Source organism: Lepisma saccharinum, chromosome 12, assembly GCF_977018435.1.
Source record: "Lepisma saccharinum chromosome 12, izLepSacc3.1, whole genome shotgun sequence".
Classification (NCBI taxonomy): domain Eukaryota; kingdom Metazoa; phylum Arthropoda; class Insecta; order Zygentoma; family Lepismatidae; genus Lepisma; species Lepisma saccharinum.
In genome coordinates this window covers 40,330,409-40,355,669 of record NC_139240.1, presented here as the reverse complement: position 1 = coordinate 40,355,669, position 25,261 = coordinate 40,330,409, and the positions used below count along the sequence as shown (strand labels likewise).

The window sequence follows — 25,261 nt, the reverse complement described above, 5'->3', positions numbered from 1 at the left end:
GTGTGGGTGTTTCACGTAGTCTCCAAAAATGTCTTGTCACACTTTTGTGTAGTCTAAATATCCTGTAAATTATGCAAAATACATAATTTTTGCAAAACAGTGTGAGCAGAAATGGATTTTGTGATTAAATTAATACCTCATGAAATTATGAATATTTTAAAACAAAACTGTGGTAGATTGATGTGATTTAGTTCCAACAGAAAACGTATTCTAAACTACCTTGAACAGTTACAACTTTTATGTATTTGTTCAATCTGCACCCCCAAAAATAAACCCCATAAATGCAACAGAATATATGCATACCTATGCTGGTATTATAACAAAATGCATGAATGTTTCAAGCAGGATGTTATTTGGTTAATAAAACTAGGTGCAGAGACTACCAGGAACTGTAAGTGTACTGCACAATTTTACTGCTACAGATTCAATTTAATTCAGCATGAACCAATGAAAAGAATTTTAATTGCACAACAATTAATAATGTAATGAATACATAGAAGTCATATTGCTGTTCAATGTTTACACCACATTAGCTTATTCTGGTAAAGACAAGGTCATTAGTCTGCCTCCGACTCAGACAAGATTGCAAAATGAGCACATCAAGAAGAGACAATGAACCTTATTAAGTAACATCATGTAATGCTGATATTTGCATTAGAATACAAAGGACGAAAAGAATTTTAAAAGTCAAGGTTGCGCTACAAGCCATCTGGTAGCAAATTGCAGCCACTTTCCAGCCGCATGTCTGTTGCATTTGTATTATTAATTTACGTCACTTTTCTACCATTTTTGGCTAATTACGATAAGGATGAGTGATTATATTAGAATAATTTGATGAAGGGACACTAATCAACAATATCCATGCCCAGGCTGGAACTAGAAAACAAGTTGTCATGTCTAGCAATAATCATAATATCTGCTGAAATAGCATGAACTTTATACAATTTTTTTTCAGAGCCTATACAGATTCTTCACCAAAGATGAACAGACTTGTCAGAAAGACGTTTCTGGTCTGGATAAAGAATCTAGGTGGGCATAACCTTTTTATGATCCCTACTGTTCAGCACTGATCAAAGCAACTTTCCATGGTGAAAACACAACCAGATTTCTCCACACAACTATAGTTTTTTTTTACTTAAAATAAGAAATGCATGCAAATTGAAAATGCATCTAATAAGTTTGTATTATTCCACATATATTCCTCTGAAAAGTCTTGAACAACAGCTCCTCATGGTCATACGCTGTTATCATTCACGGTCATGCCTAAGGTCAGGCTAACAAGACAATGTTGCCACTAAGATACATTGGCAAACTATGATGCTATTACATAGACAGGGAAAAGTACAGAAGACTGACATGTCCTCCACACTTTCATAAACAAACACATTATTACAAAAGATGAGATTTCATAAAAGTATATTTTGACACAACCATGAATTTCCAGTTATACATAAGTTCACCCACAATGAATTTCCAGTTATACATAAGTTCACCCACAATGTATCATGTCAAACTCAATTGTTTGAGTGTGACCTACATTATTTCCTTCTATAATACAGAAAACTTTTCATATAAATGTATGGCTAATGCTTAGCCACAATGTCTGTTGATAAAATTTCGACCAGCTAGTGTTGCCAGCTAAGGTAATATGCCCCTAAAATGGCACCTTTTTCACTTAAGCAATATAATCAACATTTCCAAGCCCACCAAATGCTGAAATTGCCCATATTGGTTGCAAATGACACATTAACATGGCATCGGACATCTAATTATGACCCTTTGATAGTTATTATATTTTTCTCACCAAAAAGTGGCATTCTGGTAAAAAAAAAAAAAAAAATAACCCTGACTTCGGCTCCTGATTAATTTACAGAATTTCCTGTATGGGGTAAATTGCTAATGCTAAGCATTGATAAATCTCTCAATGGATGAGGCTTTATAATGCAGAAAACCCTATGTAAATATCTGTTATGGTTTTCAGGTTATAAGAGATTGAAGTTTGGGTTGAGATACTTTTGAAACATACTGTACTTTATCATTTCAGCAAAACTTCATTCATTGTCTTCTGCAACCTCCAGGTTTTATCTCCAGTTCCAAACTCTTTCTAGCATGGTTTCATTCCTTCATTTATTGATTTCCCATGCACCAATGTGTATAAAAACAGTGTTATGGGGAGGGGGGGGGGCAGAAAAAGAAAGAAAAACAAGGAAATGGAAACTAAGTCAACGAATCATCATGACTTGCACAGGATATTACTTATCACAATTGATAATGCAAGTCATTGATCCTTTGATACTAACTTTCCAAGGTATGGTGGCTAATCTGTAGTCCATACATGTCACAAATTCCTACTGGTTTGGGAAATTTTTATAATAATAATAAGCAGTGAACCTTAGTTCTTAAAGGTCAATTTATAGAAACAAAGAAACAATTTATAGAAACTGCAAAGTCATCGCACAGAAGCACATGATTCGAGTTTATGGGTGGTATTTTGCACTTTGCCCCCTTTAGGAGAGGGGGTAATACAATTTAAAACAGAAAAGGGAGTTGAATGAAACCTCATGTGATAAGTCTTATAGGGAACTTATTCAATTTGTCCATAATTCCACTACAGATTTACAGCGGCATCTGGTGGCTCTGAATTAGATGAAGGGCTAGTTGAAGAAAATTGGGTAAGAGAAATTTAGATCAATAGTGGGGCACGTCCCCCCCCCCTAAAGCCATACCTAAGTATTACGAAAAGGGATGACATTGTTATATTCCAAAGAACAAAAAAAAAGTTCGAGCAACATAAAATAAAATCCTTCATAATATCCTTTCCAAATTTGCAAAGAATAGAAATAAAAAGATCAGCACTAATCACTACTGAACCTATCGGACATTGCAAGTCTTCGCCACTGAGAACCGAATCCGGGACTGGTTGGTGATCTTAATATATGACTAACATTAATACACACCAGCTAAAAAAATCTGTGGCACCAATGGCGGCGATTTGGGAGAGACGTAAGGTATCAGTTGCCCCCTTCCACTTTTTTCCACACACTATGGCCCCTTGGTTGACAAGGTTTAGCACTAAGGGGTCATAGTGTGGGGCAAATGTGGTAAAAAGTAAAGAGAAAGAAAACTGTCTTTGTCCCCCGTTCGTTTTGGTACCCAATCGCCCCTACTATGTGGCACGGATACTAGTTTCCCCCCACCCCGTAGAAATAAAGAGTGGGCTCTGTAAATTGAAGTTCATAACTTTTCCTATATTTTCCAGTCCACAAAACATTATTGATACATACGGAAAATCAAATAAATGAAAGAATAATATTTTAACATTTTACCTAGGTAAGGTAGAATTTTTTTCAACCTTGGCTCTCAGAGTCTACCTCGGACTTATTTGTTACAAAGGGACAGTTTTGCACCACTATAGACATTGTACTGGTTACGTGGATCATTTTGCAAAATATTGTGTGCGTTGTTAGGATTGTACACAATAATATGAACATAAGGAAATAGGTAGAGATATAAATCAAGATATTCTGCCAATCGGAATTTTTGTTACTTTGTCTTGAATATAAATGCACAAGACGTTGCCGTACAACACTGTGTGTAGACGACCATTGATTGATTTGTTGTTTTAAGTCCACTTTATGCACAGTAAGGCTAATCGGAACTGGACATACAGTTTAAAGTGCGATCCGAACTACTTGTGCCTCCACCAGGTATCGAACCCGGGATTGTGTAGACGACAAGGCGAACAATTTATCTTAGTAACAGTTTGCTCGCTGAGGACAAGTTTCGATTCTATCATGAATGTATTTGCAATCCCATGGATTGCTTCGTGGTTGCTATGCCATTGACATTGATTTTTTTCTGTCTGATGAGACGAAAGTACACTATGGTTGCTTATTGTATTTGATGTATTTCAGTAATATAAAGAATTCGCAACACTCCACAGGATGCCTACCTAGTCTTACATCTAGGATAGAAAGTGACTTTTTATATAGGATCCCTAACCTCGGAACGACCAAAATAGAAAGCCAAAATTTGTTTGTCAAAAGTCAAAGTTCGTTTCAAGTTCACGTTGCGCTCAGATAGGCTAATCGGGACTGGACATGCAGTTTCAAAAGTTATTTATACAACTGTGTATTGGGCCTTCATAGGGGATTTAATCTTGGACGCCAATGGGAAGATCCACAATAAGCAAAAGCCTCTACGTCCTCCTGAAAGTTTATCGGCAATGTACAGCGACATCCCGAATACATGCCCCCCCCCCCCCATGTTGTGCCCCTACCAGAAAAAAAAATCCGATATCAATTTGCACCAGGAACTTTTTTTAAAGTTCTAAAGTATTTCGTTGTTACTAACTCAACCCGTGTACGCACATGCACTTGAATAACCGCAAATGAAATGCGTAACTAGGTTCAATCCTCTCGTAACGTCAAAGACACATACACGTCACGATATTTTTATTAGCAGTAATCGCTGCGAATTAAGGAAGGACTTTGATGCCCTCTCCCACTCCTTTGACGCAATATATGTGGCCTCTTATCAGATGTATCAAACTGGACAAGGGAATAAAGTAGTCCGCGTCTCGGATGTCTTCGATTTGAAATGTTGCGTCATCCTCAAAATCCTACACATTCGTCTTCAGAATCCTACGAAAGGTTTTGTGTGCTACTAAGTTATGACGGCAAGACAATCATTCGTATTAAGGTGCACTACAGATAAAACAAAATGACGTACGTAATTAAACTGCAACAGATTAGCGTCTTGCCCTGTCTGTTGCATGAGCGATGGTGTTGAATCGGGGGGGGGGGGGGAATGCATTGTCTGCCGGTCGGCAGAGGTAAACGACAAACAGCAGGCTCAAAATCACTGCATTCATAGGTTATTGCGAACTGTAGGCCACGGTTTTCGCATGCGTCATATATTCAAGGTTACCTCCTCCTCATATCTGTGCGGTCTTTCCTTCTCGTTTTTTGTGACTGATCCACAACCCTACGTCACCACGCTGCAGTAACACGAAAACAAAAGACCTGCTTCGGGGAAGAAACAATGGTGGGGGGGGGGATATTACCCTGAATACAGCTCTTCACCAATTGTGCAGCGATTGTTTTAATACTGAAGCTTATTCCCATGGAGTTACACAATCGCTATCAATTGTGCACCTAAGGAAAGATGACCTCACCGACGTGGAGGAGGAGGGCCGGTGCTTGCCGTGTTGTAGTTTCATGATGCAATAGCCCCGTCTAAGAAAAGTTGCCAAAACCTGTTGAAATTAATTGATAGTTTCCCTAGAGAAACCGGATCACGCCAGTAACAAACTAAGCATTCTTTGGAAATATTAATGAACAAGCACCAAATATATGCTTTCGTATATAAGGTTTATCCTATGCGATGAAATTCAACAGTTCTCTACGGTAGGACGCATTACATTCTTCGCGATGTGGTAAAAGCGGCAGAGAAGCCAAAAGTAAAATAAAGCAAATCAATCTAAACGCATTAGAAAGTTTCCAGTCGTATGCGATTATTTGCTCCCGGATGCCTTGGTGTAGAGCCACCTTAAAAGTTAAGTTGCCCACGAAAACCGGAACGGGAAACAGCTCGTATTTTTTTTTCTATTTTACATCGCTTTTTGCTCCATTTGCGAAATGCTGCACACGAAAACAGGAACGGAAAGAAACTTGCACTTTCCTATCTTCCATATCTCTTTGCTGCATTTGCTAAATGCAACGTTACAGAACGATGATATGAGCCTGATGCTGAGATACAAAGAAAACACCCATGACTAGCTCGGGGTCTCGGAACTTGGAACCTTCGGTGACCACAACCTATCATGAAATAGAGTACAGTGGGATGCACAAGTATTGCTCGGCAATTTGTCCACGACTATTTTCGTTAATTTTTCCTTTGCATCCTACGTGTTTTGAAGCAATGGGCTCTTGGTGCAGAGGTTGTTTCAATTCTTGAAGCTCTCATTGGATAAAACAAAGGGCAAAAGTATGGTGATGGACAATTCGCTTTCTAATAGAGATGACCAAATCCGGATTTCAATGACTTAAAATAATTCAAATTTCTACTCGGAATTCAAATATTGCCTGGATATCGGATTATCCTAAATGTCCGTATATCCGAATGTTTGCATTATCCGTTTTGCGGGCTATACACAAATCCTTTTATTCGTAATTTTCGTATTTCACTGTACGGATTCTCTACAAATCCATCATATATCCGGATATTCCGTTGCATCCTATACGGATATCGGATAATTTGAAATCTGATATCCGTTATTTGGATTCTTTTGACCATCGCTACTTTCTATGTAATGATTTCTACGGCTTATCACGTAATGACTTACATTTCTTAGTGTATGGAGTCAATTACCAGCTCATGTTGGAACACTTGTTTTACGATGTTGATACACACACCATATTAAGTTATGTGCACAAGTCACATGGGCACTTATGCTCAAACGACCAAAACTCCAACAGATACGCCAATATTTGAATCTTGAGTCTTTATCTCTTTGCAGCCTATTGCCAGGTTGTCGGTACAAGGTCATATCATACCCCACCAAGGCTCGTATTTATTCTAATTGGAACATAAATAAAACTACAGATATCTTTGGCTCGTAAAAATTGATTTTGAAACAAAACTAGTTTTAGTTTTGCACATTATTGCAAAATGCATGCATAAGATGCACAGCGGTGACGTCTTCGGTGACGTTCGTGCACTTACCTGAACGAGCTTCGTAATCTTGTCCCAGGTTGTGTGGGTGGCACTGTGCACTTGACTTTCAGCGTAAAGCCTGCACAGTAGTAGCCTTCACCAGATTTGATTGGGTAGACTGGACATCATTCTCAGCCAGGGACCTCCCTCTCCTCCAAAACGTAGTTGGTACAGAATGGGCCCCCAAAGTAATGACATTTCGTCGCATGAGAACCAGAAGAACGTAACTCCAAAAATGCTGCTTTCGGTTTTGTTTAAATAATCTCCTCAGAAGATCGACATATCTCCACTTCTAATCCTTGGTAGTAAGGTGCAATCACGTATCTCCAATTAACTGACTCTTTAGGAATTAGACGTATTCCCAACATTATTTCCTCTCTCCTGTAAGTTCAATATATTCGAGTCACGTTCCTCTGGTTCTCACACGACGATCAACCCATTGGTACCAATTGTAAACCTGTGCTACGCAGTTGCATATGCACTCAGAATAAAAATAAAAAAAATCAATTTTCGAGGGGAGTCCCGGTTTCGAATCCTGGCCTGGGCAAGAGTGTACTTTATGATCTTACCTTGATCAATTGTATTACATCATCACTCGTCCTCATCTTCGCGATTTGCCAAAGTGGAAGAAAAGCGACGTTAAATAACAAATATTAAACCAAGGCCGAGAGGGATGCTTACAAATCGGGACGAGACCGGAAACGAGCGAGGCATTTACAATTCGAGACGCGATCGATCCACTAACAAGCATAGTCTCAATCCCAATTGAAGCCACTACAGAAATCGTTAATATTACTTTCCGAGATAGGACCCCGATAATATCCTGCACAATTCAAAATACGTAGTTTCCTTTCGTTATTTCCTCTCGTGACGGAATGACCTGTTTATTCTTGAATGTCTCCTAACCACCTTGTAGATATACATCTGCGACCCTTTGACAGTATAGCATCCTAGTCTGCTCTCGGTTCGAAAAATTGGAAACGACTATGTTTAAATACGCGTTTGCACACTTGTAACATATATACGAGGGGCATTCACAAAATAACGAGGCTGCTGATAAAGAAAAATTGAGGAAGTTCAATGTTTGTATGTGTAGGGCGGGAACAAGAGGATCAGAAACGTGAAGAAGTGAGAATTTGATTAAATTGGATCGGAGGCATCTCTAGGAGAATGAAAAGTTCCTCCCCATTTTCTCATGACAAGCTTGTCTACAGTAAACACAAAATCTGCTCCGATGTGGTTTAGATCAGTGTCTAAAGGTTCTCTTGGAACATTTCTCTCCAGCCAATATCATTAAAATAAAATGAATAACTAAGTTATCAGTGGTGGCGATTAGTGGCAGGGGCACGGGGGGGGGCAGTTGTTTCCCACTTTTGCCCCCCCCCTGGCTTCTTAACGCTAAGCCTTGTCTACCAAGATAAACTATACTTCCGTTGGCCCTCCCCCCAGCTCTGCCACCCACTTGCCACCATTGGTAGGTGTTTCAGTTTTCCGAATATAATATTACAGTAAATGGTTTCCCAATCACCATTAATTGTAAATTTTCGGTGTTCAAAATGCAACATGCCAATGAAAGTTGCACTTACCAAATTAATTTAAAAACGTCAGCCTGAGGGAACTTCATGATTTCAGACCCAATGTTTGACAACTAACTTAAACCAAATTTTATATTCAACAAGCCTCAATGTAATGTAACTATTGCCATTTATGATTATACCATAGTTTTTAAAATTTAATTTCAAGTACATATTAATAAATACATAAAGTTTAGAATAATGGAGAGCATCGTCTATTAAAAAAAAAATACCGGGTCGCAGTCTCACGAAGGTTGAGAACCAGTGCTCCACTCTTGTCCAGATCAACGAAAGCAGGTCTCTGCGCAGGTGGGAGAGGAAAACGCAGCTGCAGCGCGCACTGCTTTGTTCCGCCCACTCGATTTCTCCCCTTATCTTACCGTTATGCGCGGCCTTGCTCCACAGATTCCCGAGACACGAGTGTTTGGGATGAAGGTTCAGGACAGGCTTTAATACTCGAGTAGGCACTCCGGCCGTGAGAGCGAAAGAAATGTGATCCTGGCGCTCATGTGTTTCTTCTAGTTTGTTTTCCTTCAAATTCATTTGAAAATGCTCGTCTGTGCTGTGTCGCTCGTTCATAATGAGTTCCCTGCTTTGCACGTAACGAATTCCTTATCTACTTTTCCATGTCAAGTTCCCAACAGGAAAGTTGAGTGAACACTACTGCTATTACACCTACACACCATTACTACTGGAGTAAAAGCACAGGGTAGTCGCCCGTCAACCTAATTATTTTTAACGGAATGTATTGTATTGACATTGAAGGAGCTGGCTTTTACAATGTTGCAATTTCTGTTTCAGTTCTTGAACATTGCAGGGATTTAAATCAGGGTTGCACGCCAGCCATAAACGTTCGAACGTTGACTTAGTTTCTGCCCTCTTGTTAAAATCTAGACGCAGTTAAATCTACAAGTGAGGGTCTATCTTCACAGCTTCTTAAATCCATACCGTCAGCCGCTCTTAGCTACTGTAATCGCGACGATGAGGATGATTCATGAAAACAAACTTAATGCACGCTCACAAACTCCCACGAAGGACGGAACTCTAAATCGGAACCTTCTGTGATCAGACCGTGGCCAAACCACTCAAGGAGCTCAGTCATCGAGGAGACTTGTAATACTCACAAAACAGACTCTTATCAAAATATTTTAGGTGTCTCAAGATCTTTACAACAGCTCTCCACGCCATACACAACATTCTTCCACAACAGAACGGCAATAATTTATTTGTAAGTAAAAATTGATCAGAACCATTTCTTTGCTACTTCATGAAGAGGGAGAAGGGAGAAAGGTTGAGGGGAAAGAGCCAATTCTGTCTTAAGAGAGCACAGCCAGCACCTTATGTGCAAGGCCGCAGAAACAAGCTGTTTATATGCAACGTCATCAGTGGTAGGTCATGGATTCAAACGCACTATCAGCATTACAATAGCAAATGGGTGCTGAACTGGTGAAATATGAATTAGTCTGAAAACAGTATTTATATAGTGTGTGTGTGTGTGGAGAAAATGTAAAACATGTAAAACAGAATCACGAGCAGTGCTCCAAGTTGAAGAGTGCGGAAGAATGATATTCCTCAAGCAATCCATCTCCACTTCGTGCACAGTTTACGACTGCAATGCTAATATTGTGTTACGATCCATGACCTACAACCAAGGACGGCTCGAGATAAATTTATCGCGAGAGGTGAAGTTTTGGCGCATCCCCCTACTTCCACACTGGCCCTCACTGGCGTACGTAGGGGGGGGGGGGACTGGTGGAGCTACAGCCCCCTCCGAAATTTTGAATATATCAAAATGTTCAAATGCAATCAGTAAAAATCTTGGGGGAAAACCAAAGCGTTTGAAAAAAACAAACCATTTTTGTCTTTGAACAACTTTTAAAAAGAAGGATAAAAATGTTAATTACGAAATATTTTATTCTGCAATTCTGCCCTCTAAAACGCAGCTACGCAATATCCGTTTACAATTCCAGCCCCTCTGAAAAGTACTCATGCATATGCTAGTGACCCCCTCCCAAATTTCTAAGCTGGTCTCCCCGCTTTCTACGTCCCTCCAATAAAAAAAAAAAAACATGACCATGCTATATATTTACGATTTGAATGACGAAAAATAATAGCCTTACTTTTTTAAAGAAATAATATTGAATTTAATTGAAATACTCTAAAGTATTACCGTTAAAGAACATGTTTATTGTAGATAGATACATAATGGAATCAAAATAACAGTAATCTCTTGGCTTAAATTGCTACATAACTTCAATTAATTCTTGACTACACAAATCCAACTACTTTTTAAAAGAAATAGCCACATTTACTTAATCAGTAGACCTCGCAAGTTGCTGGAAAATCATATTTTTTTTCTGGGTCTTGAAGACAATGCTGTACTTCGTTTCCCTTCAGTTAGAATCATAAAACATTGCTTGTATTTTGCATTTTCTGGCCTTTGACTTTTAGGTCATTTTTCATTATTTTATGCCGTCTTTGTTGCATCTTAAAATCATTTTTGATGTTTATTTTTGCTCTTTCCGTGTTGTTCCGTGAATAAGTGAACTGTAGGAAGGCCATGATGAAGATGGAGGGATAACGTTGAGATGGACCTAAAGGAAACTGGTAAGGATGCAAAAGATTGGATTGATCTTGCCCAGGAGAGGGACAGATGGAAAGCTTACGTTGCTACAGCCATAAACCTTCGGGTTTAAGGGAGCTAGAGAGTTAATTAGAATAACTTACGTATTTTACAAACTACAGAGCATTCCCTGACATTCGCTACGAGACTCGGCGGCAAGCGGCCCGGCAAACAGCGCTTGTCTTTCTCGGTGAACGGGTTCCGCGACAGTAGCTAGAGTCTGCTATTAAAATTACAGTTTTCATATTGTGTGTACTAACCTTGATTACAGAAGGTGTTGAAAATGATGTCCCTCTGCTGCAACACATTCCTGGCTTCTCCGAAGGAAATTGGCATTTACACGTGCAAGTTCGTCTACTGTAATTCTCCCGATTTTTCGTACAATAATCTCTTTTAACTCACGGATGGTGTGCGGATTGTCTTTGTATACTTTATTTCCCCATTTTTCTTTCCACTTTTATTCAGAACTGACCCTGTTACTCTAAATTTTTTTACGAGGTTTAATATAAGCGACTGTCGCGGACCCGTTCACCGGGAAAGACAAGCTCTGATGCCGGGCCGCTTGCCGCCGAGTCTCGTAGCGAATGTCAGGGAATGCTCTACATTAGCACAACTGCTTTTTTATCTTTGCTTCTGTATTTTAAACCATCACAGGTTTTATCGAATTATTCAACTACTCTCCTTTAATTCATGAAAAAATAAAGTTTTCATTTTAAGAGCGAAAATAACTTTTACGTCATTTTACAATAATTTTAAGGTCATTCTAAAGATCATTTTTTGAGATTTTTTAAATCATCAACTTCCGAACACTAGTAATCAAGGATTTCGATCTACTCAAGGAGGCCCCAGGGGAGGTGCCGCCGTCTGATTAATAAAAATAAAGAATAAAAATGAAATGTTAGTACTCACCAGCAGAGGAGGACAATGACAGCTGTGAAAGCGAGGACGCCGGCTGGTCGACTGGAGCAGAAGAGGCCATGGGAGTAGTAGAGTTGTGCCACACGCTCGGGGATGCTCTGTCCGCGACCTAGGTGGCGCGAACTCTGCACCGCCATTCCACTCCCCGCTGCCTACCTCATATCCATGCTGGAAAGAGAGGAGCAAACGTCTACAGCCGTTGCAGGAAGATTACCAACTGCACACACTTAACGGAAAGTCTCATGTGCGTCACTACACACATGCTCCGCTTATGGAGGGTAGTTAATGGGGAGGAGACATGTAAAAGTAACGATAAGAGATCAATTAAAATGGGTTACTACCAGAGCTGAGACGATACCACTTTGAACTGATACCCTTACCGATTCCGATGCTTGTAAATTGTAACAATTAACAGTCGTTCAAAATATTAATATTAATGGGTGACTATTCCACTCCAATTACAAGCATCGACTTGCCAGTTTTTTTGTTTGAAAATATTTTTAAAAATAGATCAGAAGATAAAGATATGTCATAAAACATTCTTTCACATAATCAATGGAAGTCAGTGGCGTAGCAGCCGCCCCCGAGGTGTGGGATCCCCGCAATGCTATCTCTCTGTGCTCCTGATATTTTACATAATCCAAGAAATTCAACAGAGAATTTCGCTTATTAAACGAAAATGGATTTTGCGAAACAGAAATCTGGTTCTCATTAACACTCAGAAATCTGGTTCCCATTAACACATCATATGACGTCTGCGATAATAAACACCAGTGTATTGTCTCAGCCAGAGGGGCCTAGGCAACTTCGACATATGGGTCTCTTTCGAAATACAGAATTAACTTACTTGTTCGCAGTTGGCCATCGATAGGAAAATATTCCTCACTTCATACCTTCATAGCTACTCAGTTTGTCGTAAACGTGGTGAGTGTACTGTAGTATAGTTATGAATTCAGTAGAAAGATTCAGTTGCTCAAGCAGTCCATGCCTTCCTTATTGCTACACAATCAACAATCAAATTTGATAATTCATGACATTTTACAAATAATATTACTTTTACGCGTGATATTTAAAATGTAACTTCCCACCAAATATTTTTAAGGGGGTCCCAAGCCTCAATGTGAAATTGATATAAGATACTAGATAAAATTTCCCACATTTTCCACACCCGTTACATTTTACTTCAAAGAGGCCCAAAAACTCAGGAGGTGGAGCCCAGGGGCAATTATCCTTTTGTCCTTACGGCCAGTACTCCCATTTCTGCCACGCAGTGTATACAGCGTATGAGTTAAATGTCACCATTATTTTTGGAGGATTTTTGTGAAGTTAATTTTTCTTACATATTGAAATTTTGTGGACATTTCCGTCGAATCAGTTCTACTTTTCCAGTGTGTTACGATTTTGTGATCTAGTGTCCGAAGTGAAAATTCCCAGCTTCGAATTTGCTTGTTCAAGTTTGGGGATAGAAGGAACTGGGATCCTTATATGGATCTACTTGAGGGCAATGCAGTAGGTGGAGGAGGATGCTTTGCAAATTATCCTAGCTGGGGGATGTTTATGTATTTTTTCTTAGCTGCGGGGGATAGCATCCCCCCACACACAACTTCAAGCACTGACGATCTATTAATAAGAAATGTCATCGTTAAAAATATGAATAATAATATTGAGGTTCACTAACACCAAAATTAAACACCGTGCACATGTGGCAACAACCTTTTGGGGGTCCAGTCCATGTAATTGGCATTTCATTGGACACATTTTCAGTAAATAGAGTCCCATCGCCGTTTTATTATCTCTCTCTCTGCTGCTGCTATTTCGTCCTAACAGAATGCAATGGACCTTATAATGTTAGGTCACCACCCACAATCTAGATGTCCAGTTTAACCCCCGTAACTAAAATGATAAGTTTGCTTGAGTATATTACTCACTATTAGTATATAAGTGTAATGTGAGCGGCTCTTATTTTGAATCTTGACTTCTGGGATAAGACCCCGCGAAAGTATCGGCCGGTATCGGTAAATACCAATGCATCGGTATCGGCTCAGACCTAGTAACTACCAGATTGTTATCGTGGTTATGGTTGTTATTATTCAATAATAACTCTTGTAAACTCATACAACTAAACAAATTTTATTCCAAATTATATCGTAATATCCTTGGGGAAGCTCTTCTGGTAATTCCAACATCATTATCTTCTTACATTTGCTGGAGGCAGTGTACTGAAAAGCATTGCTATTCCGTTACTAACTCTTACACAAAAGTTACGGGGAAATTTGTCATACGTTCATGTTGTATGACAGTGCACACAAAGCTCTAAGTTTTGGTAGTTTGAAAACTGTGTAACCATTTATTATTTCAATTAAATACTAAAACGAAGCCAATCTTCACGGGGGGAAAGGGTCGACGGACCCCGGATCGACCTCCCTTCCAACGCTACTGGATTGATTACTAAAAAGAAGAAGAAAGGAAAAAGTCATAAAACACCTCCCTTTCCTTCTTACGACAATTCTGGCACGCCACTGATTCTTGGACTAGAGTAGATTTCTACATGAAAATAGCTCAAAACATGACATTTTCCTAGAGTATTTAATATAAAATTTCTACTGTAACGACCGGAAATACTCAATATATCAAACCGAAGTATGCTTTGTCCACAACAAATTAAAAATGTCTTCTTTGTCCTCTTTCTCTTCGTTCAAAAAACTACTTTGAGTGCAATACTACAAAAAATGTTGATTTTCCAGAAACACGGTAAATTTCCCCGCCATTTCCAGGATTTCTAGATTAGCAGACGCCCTGAAACAAAACGACGGCATTACCACATCCACACTGGAGAGGTAGCAAATGCCTTGGTCAACATATGAGTATAAAGAACTATGATTTGGCGCGTAAATTGCAGACGATAAAGGTGACAGACGTTGGTTAAAAGGGCAGCCAACCTTCTTTCTCAGTTGTCAAGCATGACCTATGGACGCAGTGGCTCATCAAGAACAGAAGTTCATTTCGACAACCACGCCAAGATAACAAAGAACTACAAACTGATGATAACACAGGTTGAGGGCCCTGTACTGATAATACGTCAGGACCAATCTGTTTGGGTTTTCTGCTGTAGTATGAAAGGCAACCAAGGACTTTCAAGCATGGGAACAGACGCAAGCAATGACGATGTCTAAATCAGCACAACCTTGACTCCATAATTACTACCGTTGCACGAGTAGAAGTTCTTTGCCAATGGGTTGGACGATGGCGAAATACATTATCGTTACCTTATTTGTATACAAAGTATAGGGAGAGTACCTAGAAATACAGGAGTGCCGAAGGCATTACAGTAATACTTAAACGTCAATGGCAGTTGATCCTCAAGAAATTCAGTTTTAAAGGTTTCGGCAGGATTGTGGAAAAGTTTATTGGAATTTTGCACGACGCCTCTCATGCGTCAAGTAGACTTTTCACGAGTTGTTTCTAGTTCGTTGTTTTAAAGCGTATGGGATGTGGCACAAAACTAGAAGGCCTCCCTGATGGCGTAGTGGTAACGTCGTTGTCTTGTAATCAAGGGGTTCCGGCAGGCCCGTAGCAAAAATTTAATTTGGGGGGCGCTCATCCCTTATCAGCAGAGGCGTCGCCACAAATATTTGTAAGGGGGCAGGCCATTAATAAAACTTGATTAGTAGAAATAATAATGACAATTATTACAACGGTATTAATTGTCATTTTACAGAAATAACTATTATAAGTTATTAAAAATAAACAAATTTTAATCCGAATTTATTGCTATTATTGTTATAATTATATAAATGGAGGGCTACTCGATCCACCGTATGAGTGACATTATTTTTCTTACAGTTTGTACAGTTAATGTACTGAAGTTCATGGTTATTGTATTTTGTTATTAACTTTAACACATTTCGTTTAAAAAAAAGACTTTAAAAGTGAGGGGCAAATTTTACTCATAAAGTTTATATTGTGTGACCTTTCACAAAAAAAAAAAATATATAAATTTTGGGAGTTGTCCATTTATTACTTGGATTACATTGTAGAATATCAAAATATAAGCTGGTTGCACTATTATACACTAAACTTTTTTCGCTCTAATGTTTAATCTTGCTAAGGAAGTAAAATAATACCACTATACACTATTTAAATTAGATATTTGTAGGATTTCGGGGGACTTCTTCAGCCTTGGATACGTACCTGGGTTCCGGGTTCGATACCCGGTGGCCGGGCATATTGGTTCGCATACTACTTTAAATTGTAGGTCCAGACCTAATTGTGCACAAAAGCTCAACAAAAGTAGGCCTTCTGAGAGGGAGGTTTTTATCTAAAGACTCGGATTAATTGTTAATATGTTTATATGAGGGAGAGTCGGAAAAAGTTTCCCGTCTGTGTATTTCCAGAAAGTGTGGACATTTTGGGTTGGTAATATGTTATGGTTATACGGGCATCACCCTTCTCTTGTTGTCCGACACACGACCTTTCCTTGCAAAGGTCGCCAGCGTACTGTTGTGCTGAAGACAGGAAGCGTTGACAAGTGTGTGCCAGACCAGCATGGAGAACACAGGTGTGTTGCAATTGTGGACAAAGGATGAAGTGCGAAGTGAATTGACTTCAACTGTTTCTGTTCTGTTCTGTTCTGAAGAAGGCACTGGGAGGGAAGCGTTTCACTACAATAGCAGAAGTGGAAGCTGCCGCACGAAACTTCATCCGTAAACAGGACATGGAGTGTTACGGCGAGGTTTTCTTCAAACTTGTGAAGCGGTACGACAAGTGCCTGAACGTCGATATTCTTTCTCCAGAATAAAACTCTCTGCAGATGGCGGACTAGGGAAGCTACTTTCCCGACCATCCCTCATACAAACAAAGAGACTGTTTAAAAGCAAATATTTTATTTATTAATTGTAAATTGTTCAATAATAATAAAAATTAGAAACCTTTTACAAATATACGTAATAATAAACATCAAGCAATAGTTGTTGATATTATGATTAACATAGCCCCCCATTCGGATGTCCGGGAGGGGGATGTCTGGGAAGGACACGTTATGACAAAGGACACTGATGGGGAAAAGAGAAGCAAACAGAAGGTAAGATTAAGGATTGGAACGTGGAATGTCAGAACCCTGTTACAGTCGGGAAAGCTAGAAAACTTAAAGGCAGAAATGAGAAGAAACAAAGTAGATGTTATGGGAATATCAGAAGTGAGGTGGGAACAGAATGGTGAAATAGTGAGTGATGAGTTCAAGATGTTTTATTCTGGAGGTGATCAACAAGGAAATCGTGGTGTGGGAATAGTGCTAGGACCACGTGTGAAACATAAAGTTATAGCAGTGCGTTATGTGGATGACAGGATTATAATGGTGAAACTTCAAGGCAAGAAGAAAGACTTAGTGTTAATTCAAGTGTATATGCCACATAGTGGGTTGTCAGAAGAAGAAGTGGAGGAAAACTATGAGAAGATAGAGGAATTGATGGAAAAAGAGAGAAAGGGATCGTGCATTATCGTAATGGGTGATTGGAATGCTGTAGTAGGAGAAAGGCAGGATGGAAGTACAGTAGGAAGATATGGATTAGGCGAGAGAAATGAGAGAGCGGAAAGCCTGGTAAATTTCTGTAAAAGAAACTCCCTAATTGTTGGCAACACACTGTTCCAGCAACATAAGAGAAGGAGGTACACCTGGATATGTCCAAGAGATTGTAAAAGATACCAGATAGATTACATACTGGTACAAGAAAGATTTCGAAATTGTTTGAAAAATGCGAAGACATTGCCAGGAGCTGACATTAATTCAGACCACATATTGCTAATAGGAGAAATCAATCTTACATTGAAGAAGATAACCCAAAACCAGGTGAGCAAGAAACCCCACTTAGAGAAGCTAAGGGAAGAAGACGAAAGACAAAAATTTGCAGAACATTTCCAAGGAAACTATAATAAGTTTAAAGCTAGTTGTAACAATAAGGATGAGATGTGGGATGGAATAAAAAGCTGCTTACAGAAGGCAGTGGATGAAACAATAGGCTACAGGGAAAGGAAAAGTGCAAAGAAACCATGGATTACTGAAAGTATGCTGGAAAAAATGGAGGAACGGAGAAAATGGAAGAATATAAATACAGAAGAGGGAAGACATAATTACAAGATACTGAATAACCAGCTAAGAAGAGAAACTGACAGGGCAAAAGAACAATGGATGAAACAAAAATGTGAAGAAATTGAAGAACTGGAAAAAAGAGGAAGGTATGACTTGATGTATCGTGAAGTAAACTGCTTGGGCTTCCAAAAGAAGAAATGGAAAACAATGTGGATGATAGAAGACGAGGAAGGATGTGAAATCACAGACAAAAAAGGAATATCGAATGTGTGGGGAAAGTACGTTGAAGAGCTCTACCAGAAAGAGAATCGCCCAGACAGTCTGAATGTAGAAAATGAAGACGACGTGCCTGATGATGAGAAAGGATACTATATCCTGAATGAAGAATTTGAGCAAGCACTCAAAGAAATGAGGAATGGGAAAGCAACGGGCACTGATGAAATTCCTGTTGAACTTATCAAATGCCTGGGAGATGGAAAAAGAGAAATACTGCATTTATGCAATGAAATCTATGAGAAAGGGGATTGGCCACAAGATTTCACGGAGACTGTTTTGGTACCTCTGCAGAAGAAAAGCAATGCCAGAAAATGTTCTGAGTACAGGACAATCAGCTTGATATCTCACTCGGCAAAAATTCTTCTAAGAATTCTGAACAGACGCCTATACTCGAAGGTCAGTGGCGAGTTAGAGGAAGAACAGTTTGGTTTCAGGAAAGGAAGAGGTACAAGGGATGCAATTGGTTTACTGAGGACCATTGGGGAAAGATATTTAGAGAAAGGAAAGGATGTGTTTGTAGTATTTGTAGACCTGGAGAAAGCCTTTGATAGAGTGAATTGGGTTAAACTTTTAGAAATTCTGAAGAAAATTGGTGTAGATTGGAAAGAGAGAAGACTTCTAAGCAACTTATACATGAATCAACGAGTTAAAGTGAGAACAGGAGACGAAATGACAGAAGGCTGTGAAATTGGAAGAGGAGTACGACAAGGATGCTGCCTATCGCCTACTTTGTTTAATATCTATTTAGAAGATATAGTGAAAACTTGTTTCCAGGGCACAGGAGGTGTCAAATTGGGAGGAAGAAGAATAAACTGCATAAGATTTGCTGATGACATGGCATTATTCACTGAGGATGAAATAACCATAAATAGTATGTTAGAAGAGTTAAACAGCAGCTGTGAGCAGTATGGAATGAAGATTAATGTAAAGAAGACAAAGGCAATGGTTATAGGACGGAAACCAAGGAATATTAATGTGAGAGCAAACAGTGAAAGAATCCAGCAAGTGGATAGCTTCAAGTACCTCGGATGCACTATAAGCAGTGACATGAGCTGCAACCAAGAAGTGAAAATGAGAATCGCAATAGCAAAAGAAGCTTTCAATAGAAGAAAAAATGTTTTTTGTGGACCCATGGACATAGGTCTAAGGAAGAGATTAGTGAAATGTTTTGTGTGGAGTGTAGCACTATATGGTGCAGAAACCTGGACGTTGAGAAGAAATGAAGAGAAACTACTCGAAGCTTTTGAAATGTGGACATGGCGAAAAATGGAGCGTGTAAAATGGACAGACAAGGTAAGAAACGAAGCCGTACTGAAAAGAGTTGGTGAAAAAAGATCTATACTGGAGACCATCAAGAAGAGGAAAAGAAACTGGTTAGGACACTGTCTAAGAAGAAACTGCCTGCTAAGAGATGCCTTGGAGGGAATGGTTGAAGGAAGAAAAGTCCGTGGAAGAAAGTGATATCAGCTTATGGATGATATTAAATTAACTGGGTCGTATGCTATTACGAAGCGTAAGGCAGAGAACAGGGAAAGCTGGAGATTGCAGTGAAAAACCTGCCAATTAGGCAGAAAACAATGAATGAATGAATGAAATGGTAGAACTCCCTTCCAGCTGCTCGCAGACACTGACGCACTGCTTTCTGCATGTCCTCCGTCGTCTGGCAGTATTGGTCTCGTAACTGTTCCTTCACAAAACCAAACAGACGACAGTCGGAGGGTGCAATGTTCCTCCCTTGTGAACTGAGCAGAGTGCGGGCGTGCATTATCATGTTGTGAGCTTGTGAAGTGTTTGGATATAACGGCGAGCATTTATGGTTACTCCAGGTTCAAGAAATTCAACCTGAATGCACGCCTCTGCTTTCCATGTTGCATTCCGTGGAGGCAGGAGGTGACTGCTCCGAGGCTGATCTTTGATGCACGTGTTTCTTTCTTTAAAATGTTTTACTGGTCTTCTAACACTGCTAGCATCCATGCATATATCTCCATACGCACGCTGAAGTCTATTCTGAATTCCACCAGCAGGAATTACCTCTTTAACAAGGAATTCAATCATAAACCAGCACAGTCAGCCATTTTTAAACAACTGACTGCGCTCACGCGATCGTAGCTAATGACATCACACTACCTCGACGCGTTCAGTAAAGTCTATATTTTGCCATGATTTACTTTGCGTGTATTGACGGATACGATTTTTTTTTTAAAAAATGTTGCTCATTACTTTCAGTATACCCCTTGTACTATCCTGTGGCTATTAAAAGTAGAACCATTACCATTATTTCTGTCGATGTATGGCCATGCCTACAGTTTAAGGTGATATTTGAAGAACCACTATGTGTCTTCGCTGGGTGTTGAACTCGGGACTCCTCGATTACAAGGCGGCGTTTACCATACCAAATCGCGGAGACTCCCGTCTTCTCCATGCCCGTTCGATGAGTGAATGACGTCATTTGGTCCGAGCATTTAATAACGGTGTGGTAATACTTTTATTTTCTATATGTGTCTTTCATTGGTCCTGATCACTGCCTCCCCGATGGCGCAGTGGTACCATCGTCACCTTGCAATCAAAGGGTCCCGGGTTCAATACCCAGTGGAGGAACATAGTGGTTCGGATCCCACTTCAAACGGTAAGTCCAGTCCCGATTAGCCTTACTTTGCATAAGTGGAATTTAAAAAAACTCCAACTCAATCAATCATTGGTCCTGATCAAGAACTCTGTAATTCTATTTCTTTGTCTCTAAAAGACACTTGCACCATGGGGGCTTGGGTCCAAATGAAAGGATTTGAATTGTATCGCACACAAAGGTAGGTAGGTTAGTCTCATATATGATAAATTTCAAATATTTTATTTCATCAGGGCATTGATTGAATAACACAGCCAGATGTCTGGCACACCTGGTTACGTTCTCTGACACGACCGATGTTGCCAGTCCACCTCGTAATATATATATAAACACGCTTTTTAAGAATGTCATAATTAACCCCTTAGATCGTTCTGTAATGAACAAAATGTGTAAAAAAATTATCGTAATTTCATCATTTCGATAAATACCCATTGATACATATCGAAAATTATTGCAAGCTACTCCATAGTTGGCTTTTATTCATGTTTAACTTCGTACAGAAACTTTTCCCCCCTCATACTGAACGTTCATGGGAGAAAACTTTTATTGTTTAATGTTTAAAAAAAAACATCCACATACACAAAGTTAAAACCCATCGCGAGATTTATGTCTCTATCGCTTTTTGAATAAAAAAAGTTAGGTACGTTCAACATCTCGGTTGCGACTTTTTGGACACCCTGCAGAAGGGTCTAAATCCTGACGCACCCATAGTGATTCTCGTAATCAAATTACATATTCAAATCAGATAGATGTACGTTCAGGTCTGTTTCCTCGCAGAGTTACAAACCCGGTGTCGTTAATTTGTGTCACGCCTGGTATACAACGTAATAATCGGCCTATGACAACATGTGGCAACAATTAGGCAAGCAAAATTTGAATTTTTCATAAACTTCTTCCTTCCTGTTCTGCATAAAGGAAGTGACGACTGACTGATAAGCCGAAATGAGACATTCTGGTTTCGTTTAATGCCTATAACTGTTCCGCCATTAAGAAATGTAGTAAAGAAGCCTCAGGGTATAAGAAATACCTGCGGTGTTTCACAAGCGAATATCCTAGTGCCCCTTGTAATTATTAGGTCGAGTTTTGTTTGATTGTTTTTTTTATGTCCTATGAGAGGTCATGCTTGTTATAATTTGATATTTCCGTTCAACGAAAGGTCATAAGCAGTGAACGGATTCATACGCACTCAGAAACGTGAGATATGTTGTAGTCTCAATCAAAATGTTGAATTAAATATACAAAACAGTAATTTTGCTTGCAGTACTATATGAATGTGAAACTTGGTCCCTTACATTAAAAGAGGAACATAAATTAAGAGTATTTGAAAACAAAATCCTTGCGAAAATATTTGGACCTAAAAGGCATGAGTGGAGAAGGTTACATAATATAGAATTGCACAATTTGTATTTACGTCCAGTTATTAGAATAATTAAATCAAGAATACTTAGGTGAGCAGGGCATGTGGCACGAATGGAAGGAAAAAAGAGTTTACAGGATTCTTGTTGGTAAACCTGATGGTGAGAGACCTGTAGGAAGGCCAGGACGAAGATGGAGAGATAACGTTGAGATCAGAGGCGTATTCTGGGCGCATGCGATGCGTGCGGCGTATCCGTCAATTGTGGGAAAATAATTATTACTTTCTTTCACTTCAGATCCAAGAAATGTAATATAAGCTTAGTTGAGCGCTCTTGTGTAAAATAAATACTTCTCCTATATAAGAAATTAGAATGTAGAAATGCTCATGAATGTCGGAAATTAGAATGTAGAAATGCTCATTAATGTCGTCGCAGAGCAAGATGTCGGATGGACCGCATCAGCGAAGGTAGATTTTAAGAGTGGGCTGGAGGTTGGCATGAAAGTAGTTTCCTGGCCCGATGCGATACAGAGACACCTAGCGACATATCAGAGGACTAGGAATTCTTTTCGGCTGTCCTAAGCCTGAGGCCAGAGAACCTTCCTTCCTTCACCACCCCCTCCCCTCCGCGTGACTCCCGCAGGGAGGTTTCCAGGAAAAGGACACCCACCTGTTTCTTTTAATTCTGGTTTCGGAGGCTAAAATTTCTCCACTGGCAAAGCAATTCGCATTTCTCTGCTTGCTGGCTGATTCTTGCATGGAGCGAGACGAGTGGCAGGCTCCAGAGACAGAACATTCATGACTAAAGTTTTGATTGAATAAATTTGGTTGATTACAGTGGCTACTATAATTATGTTGAATTTTCTTGTTGAGGTTGGAATTTTATCAATTGAGAGTAAAGAAGGCGGTAGAGAATATCTGTTGAAAGAAAGTATTTTCCTTTGAAGGGGGTGTTTTTTTATACAAAATCAATATAATAATAATAATAATAATAAGGCAAGAATTAGTAACAATTATTATTTCAACTATTAACGAATCGAGTCCCTATTAGAGATGGGCAGGAGCGAAACTACCTGGAATTTAAAAAGGGGAAACGTGGACATGCGTAATAACATATGGAAAAACTGAAAAGGAGAAAGACGGACAAAACAAAGTAACAAAATGTACAGTAGTAACAAAGATGTCAGGAAACAATAGTATAATATTGAACATACACTTTGATGAAGTAGTTTTCTTTGTTATGATCTGAATTAAGTCCCTTTGCACAGTTCTCATCGTTGGAGTTCACAGCAGCTTTAATCGGCCAAGATTGATTGATTTTGTTTATTTTACTTCGCCTTTCTGCCACTCTTGGCTAATGATGATATGATGTAATCGATGAAGAGACGCTAACGAAGGACACGTATGCCCAGACCGGATTCGAACCCGGGACCACTGGCGTCGTAGCGAAATGAGATAAATACTCCGCCACGGGGCCGGCTAATCGGCCAAGGGTGGGGACAAACTCTCAGTGATGATGGGAATCCCCTGTGGAAACATATGACCAGTTCCTGCATCACATTAGTTGCTCTCTCCTATTGTGATTTTTCCCAATGTTAATTGATTGCTTGCCAAGTGAAATTTAGTCCAACTAATTATAGTATGATCTTCAAGATCAGCACTATACGTGTTACAAAGTACTCTTAAAAAAATCCCAGTGAATTGGCCAAAATAAAGTGACATAATTTCGAGGAGAGGCCGAGCCTCTGTGGACCCACACTTGGTTACGCCAATATACGTAAGTAAACCCGTGGTGCTACAGCCCCTGAGGGCCAGAGCCCACCTACCGACTGTAGGCGTCACTTCCAGTCCAACCAGTTATGTGCGGTCAGCACGACGAACCCCTAATCTTTGTTGTAGGTTTCCGTGACTCATTCATAGCTTCCCAATCTCCTCACGATGGTGGGTGGCAACCAGCCCTATACACAGGCCGAAATCTCAGGAGAAAAGTTGATACGTTTCCCCTAAGAGACTCGAACCTGCGCGCGTCCCGTAGACGGAGCTCAAACCATGATGCATCGGACCATACAGTCACGATGCAGAACAGCAGGGCCGTAGCCAGAATTTTATTTCGGGGGGAAGGCTCATCCCTTATCAGCAGCTGCCATCTAAGGGCGAAAAAGTGGGGAATAGAACCCCTGAAAATGAATTTCTCAGTATATTACAAGTTATTGTACAGGATGTTTAATGTAAGTAAAATTAATCACCGCTATACCCTATTTTAATTACATATTTGTAGGATTTCGGAACGGTCTTCAGCTTCACCCTCCCCCCCCCCCCCCGGTCACGTGCCTGCGGGAGAAAATATACATAAGTGCTGATCCCTTATTCTGATTGGCGTTTTAAGAATAGAATATCCTTCAGAGCTTCTCTAAGACATGGTCTTTTAAAAATCAGTTCTAGAGAAGAAACCTTGTCCAATTTACGTTTTCAACTTGTTTCCTTGTGTAGTTTTTAAAGAAGAGAAAAGTTATCACAATTGGTAATCTGCTGGACAAGATCAACGTCGAATATGTAATTGAAACAAAAATTTTAATGTTCGTACCACGATGGTTTTACTGACTGAAAAGTTTATGTTTCATAATTTTGATTGAGCAGAGGGGGCTCTCTAACTGCACCAATCGCCGCCAACCCTATGATAATCGTTTGAGTATCTTGAGTTTCTGTTTTAAGTCTACTTTATATACAGATAGACTAATCGGGACTGGATCTATATTTATAGTGGGATTGAACTAACTATTAGGCGTCCACCGCATACCAAACTCAGGATATTTTAAATTACAAGGGTCACCTTTACCATTATGCTATAGGGGATGCAAAATATATCTGAAACTAAGAAGAAATTTTGAATGCAATGTAGAACGAAGGAGGCGAAGGGGAAGACGCCAGGAAATCCTCCCTCCACTTTCCTAACCTGTACATCTCTAATCTGATTCTCAGCGAAGGCAAGAATTTTATCCAATATTTTATATCACTTTTGTTATTTTTAATGAAGAATTCGAAGTAATAATTTGTATTTAAATCTCAAGTTAGAAAGTCAGCAAAAATTATG

The 25,261-nt window shown here is 39.5% G+C and overlaps 1 protein-coding gene across 2 annotated transcripts in view; it reads right to left on the bottom strand.

The window, feature by feature from the left end:
• Positions 1-25,261, bottom strand: part of SCAP (SREBP cleavage activating protein) — a 118,590-nt gene that overhangs the window by 69,736 nt on the left and 23,593 nt on the right. For both annotated transcript variants that reach the window (XM_083132178.1, XM_083132179.1), the window contains exon 2: positions 11,824-12,000. In XM_083132178.1, the coding sequence (XP_082988304.1) occupies positions 11,824-11,969 (146 nt within the window). In that variant the 5' untranslated portion in view covers positions 11,970-12,000. The remainder of the gene's footprint in view (positions 1-11,823; positions 12,001-25,261) is intronic.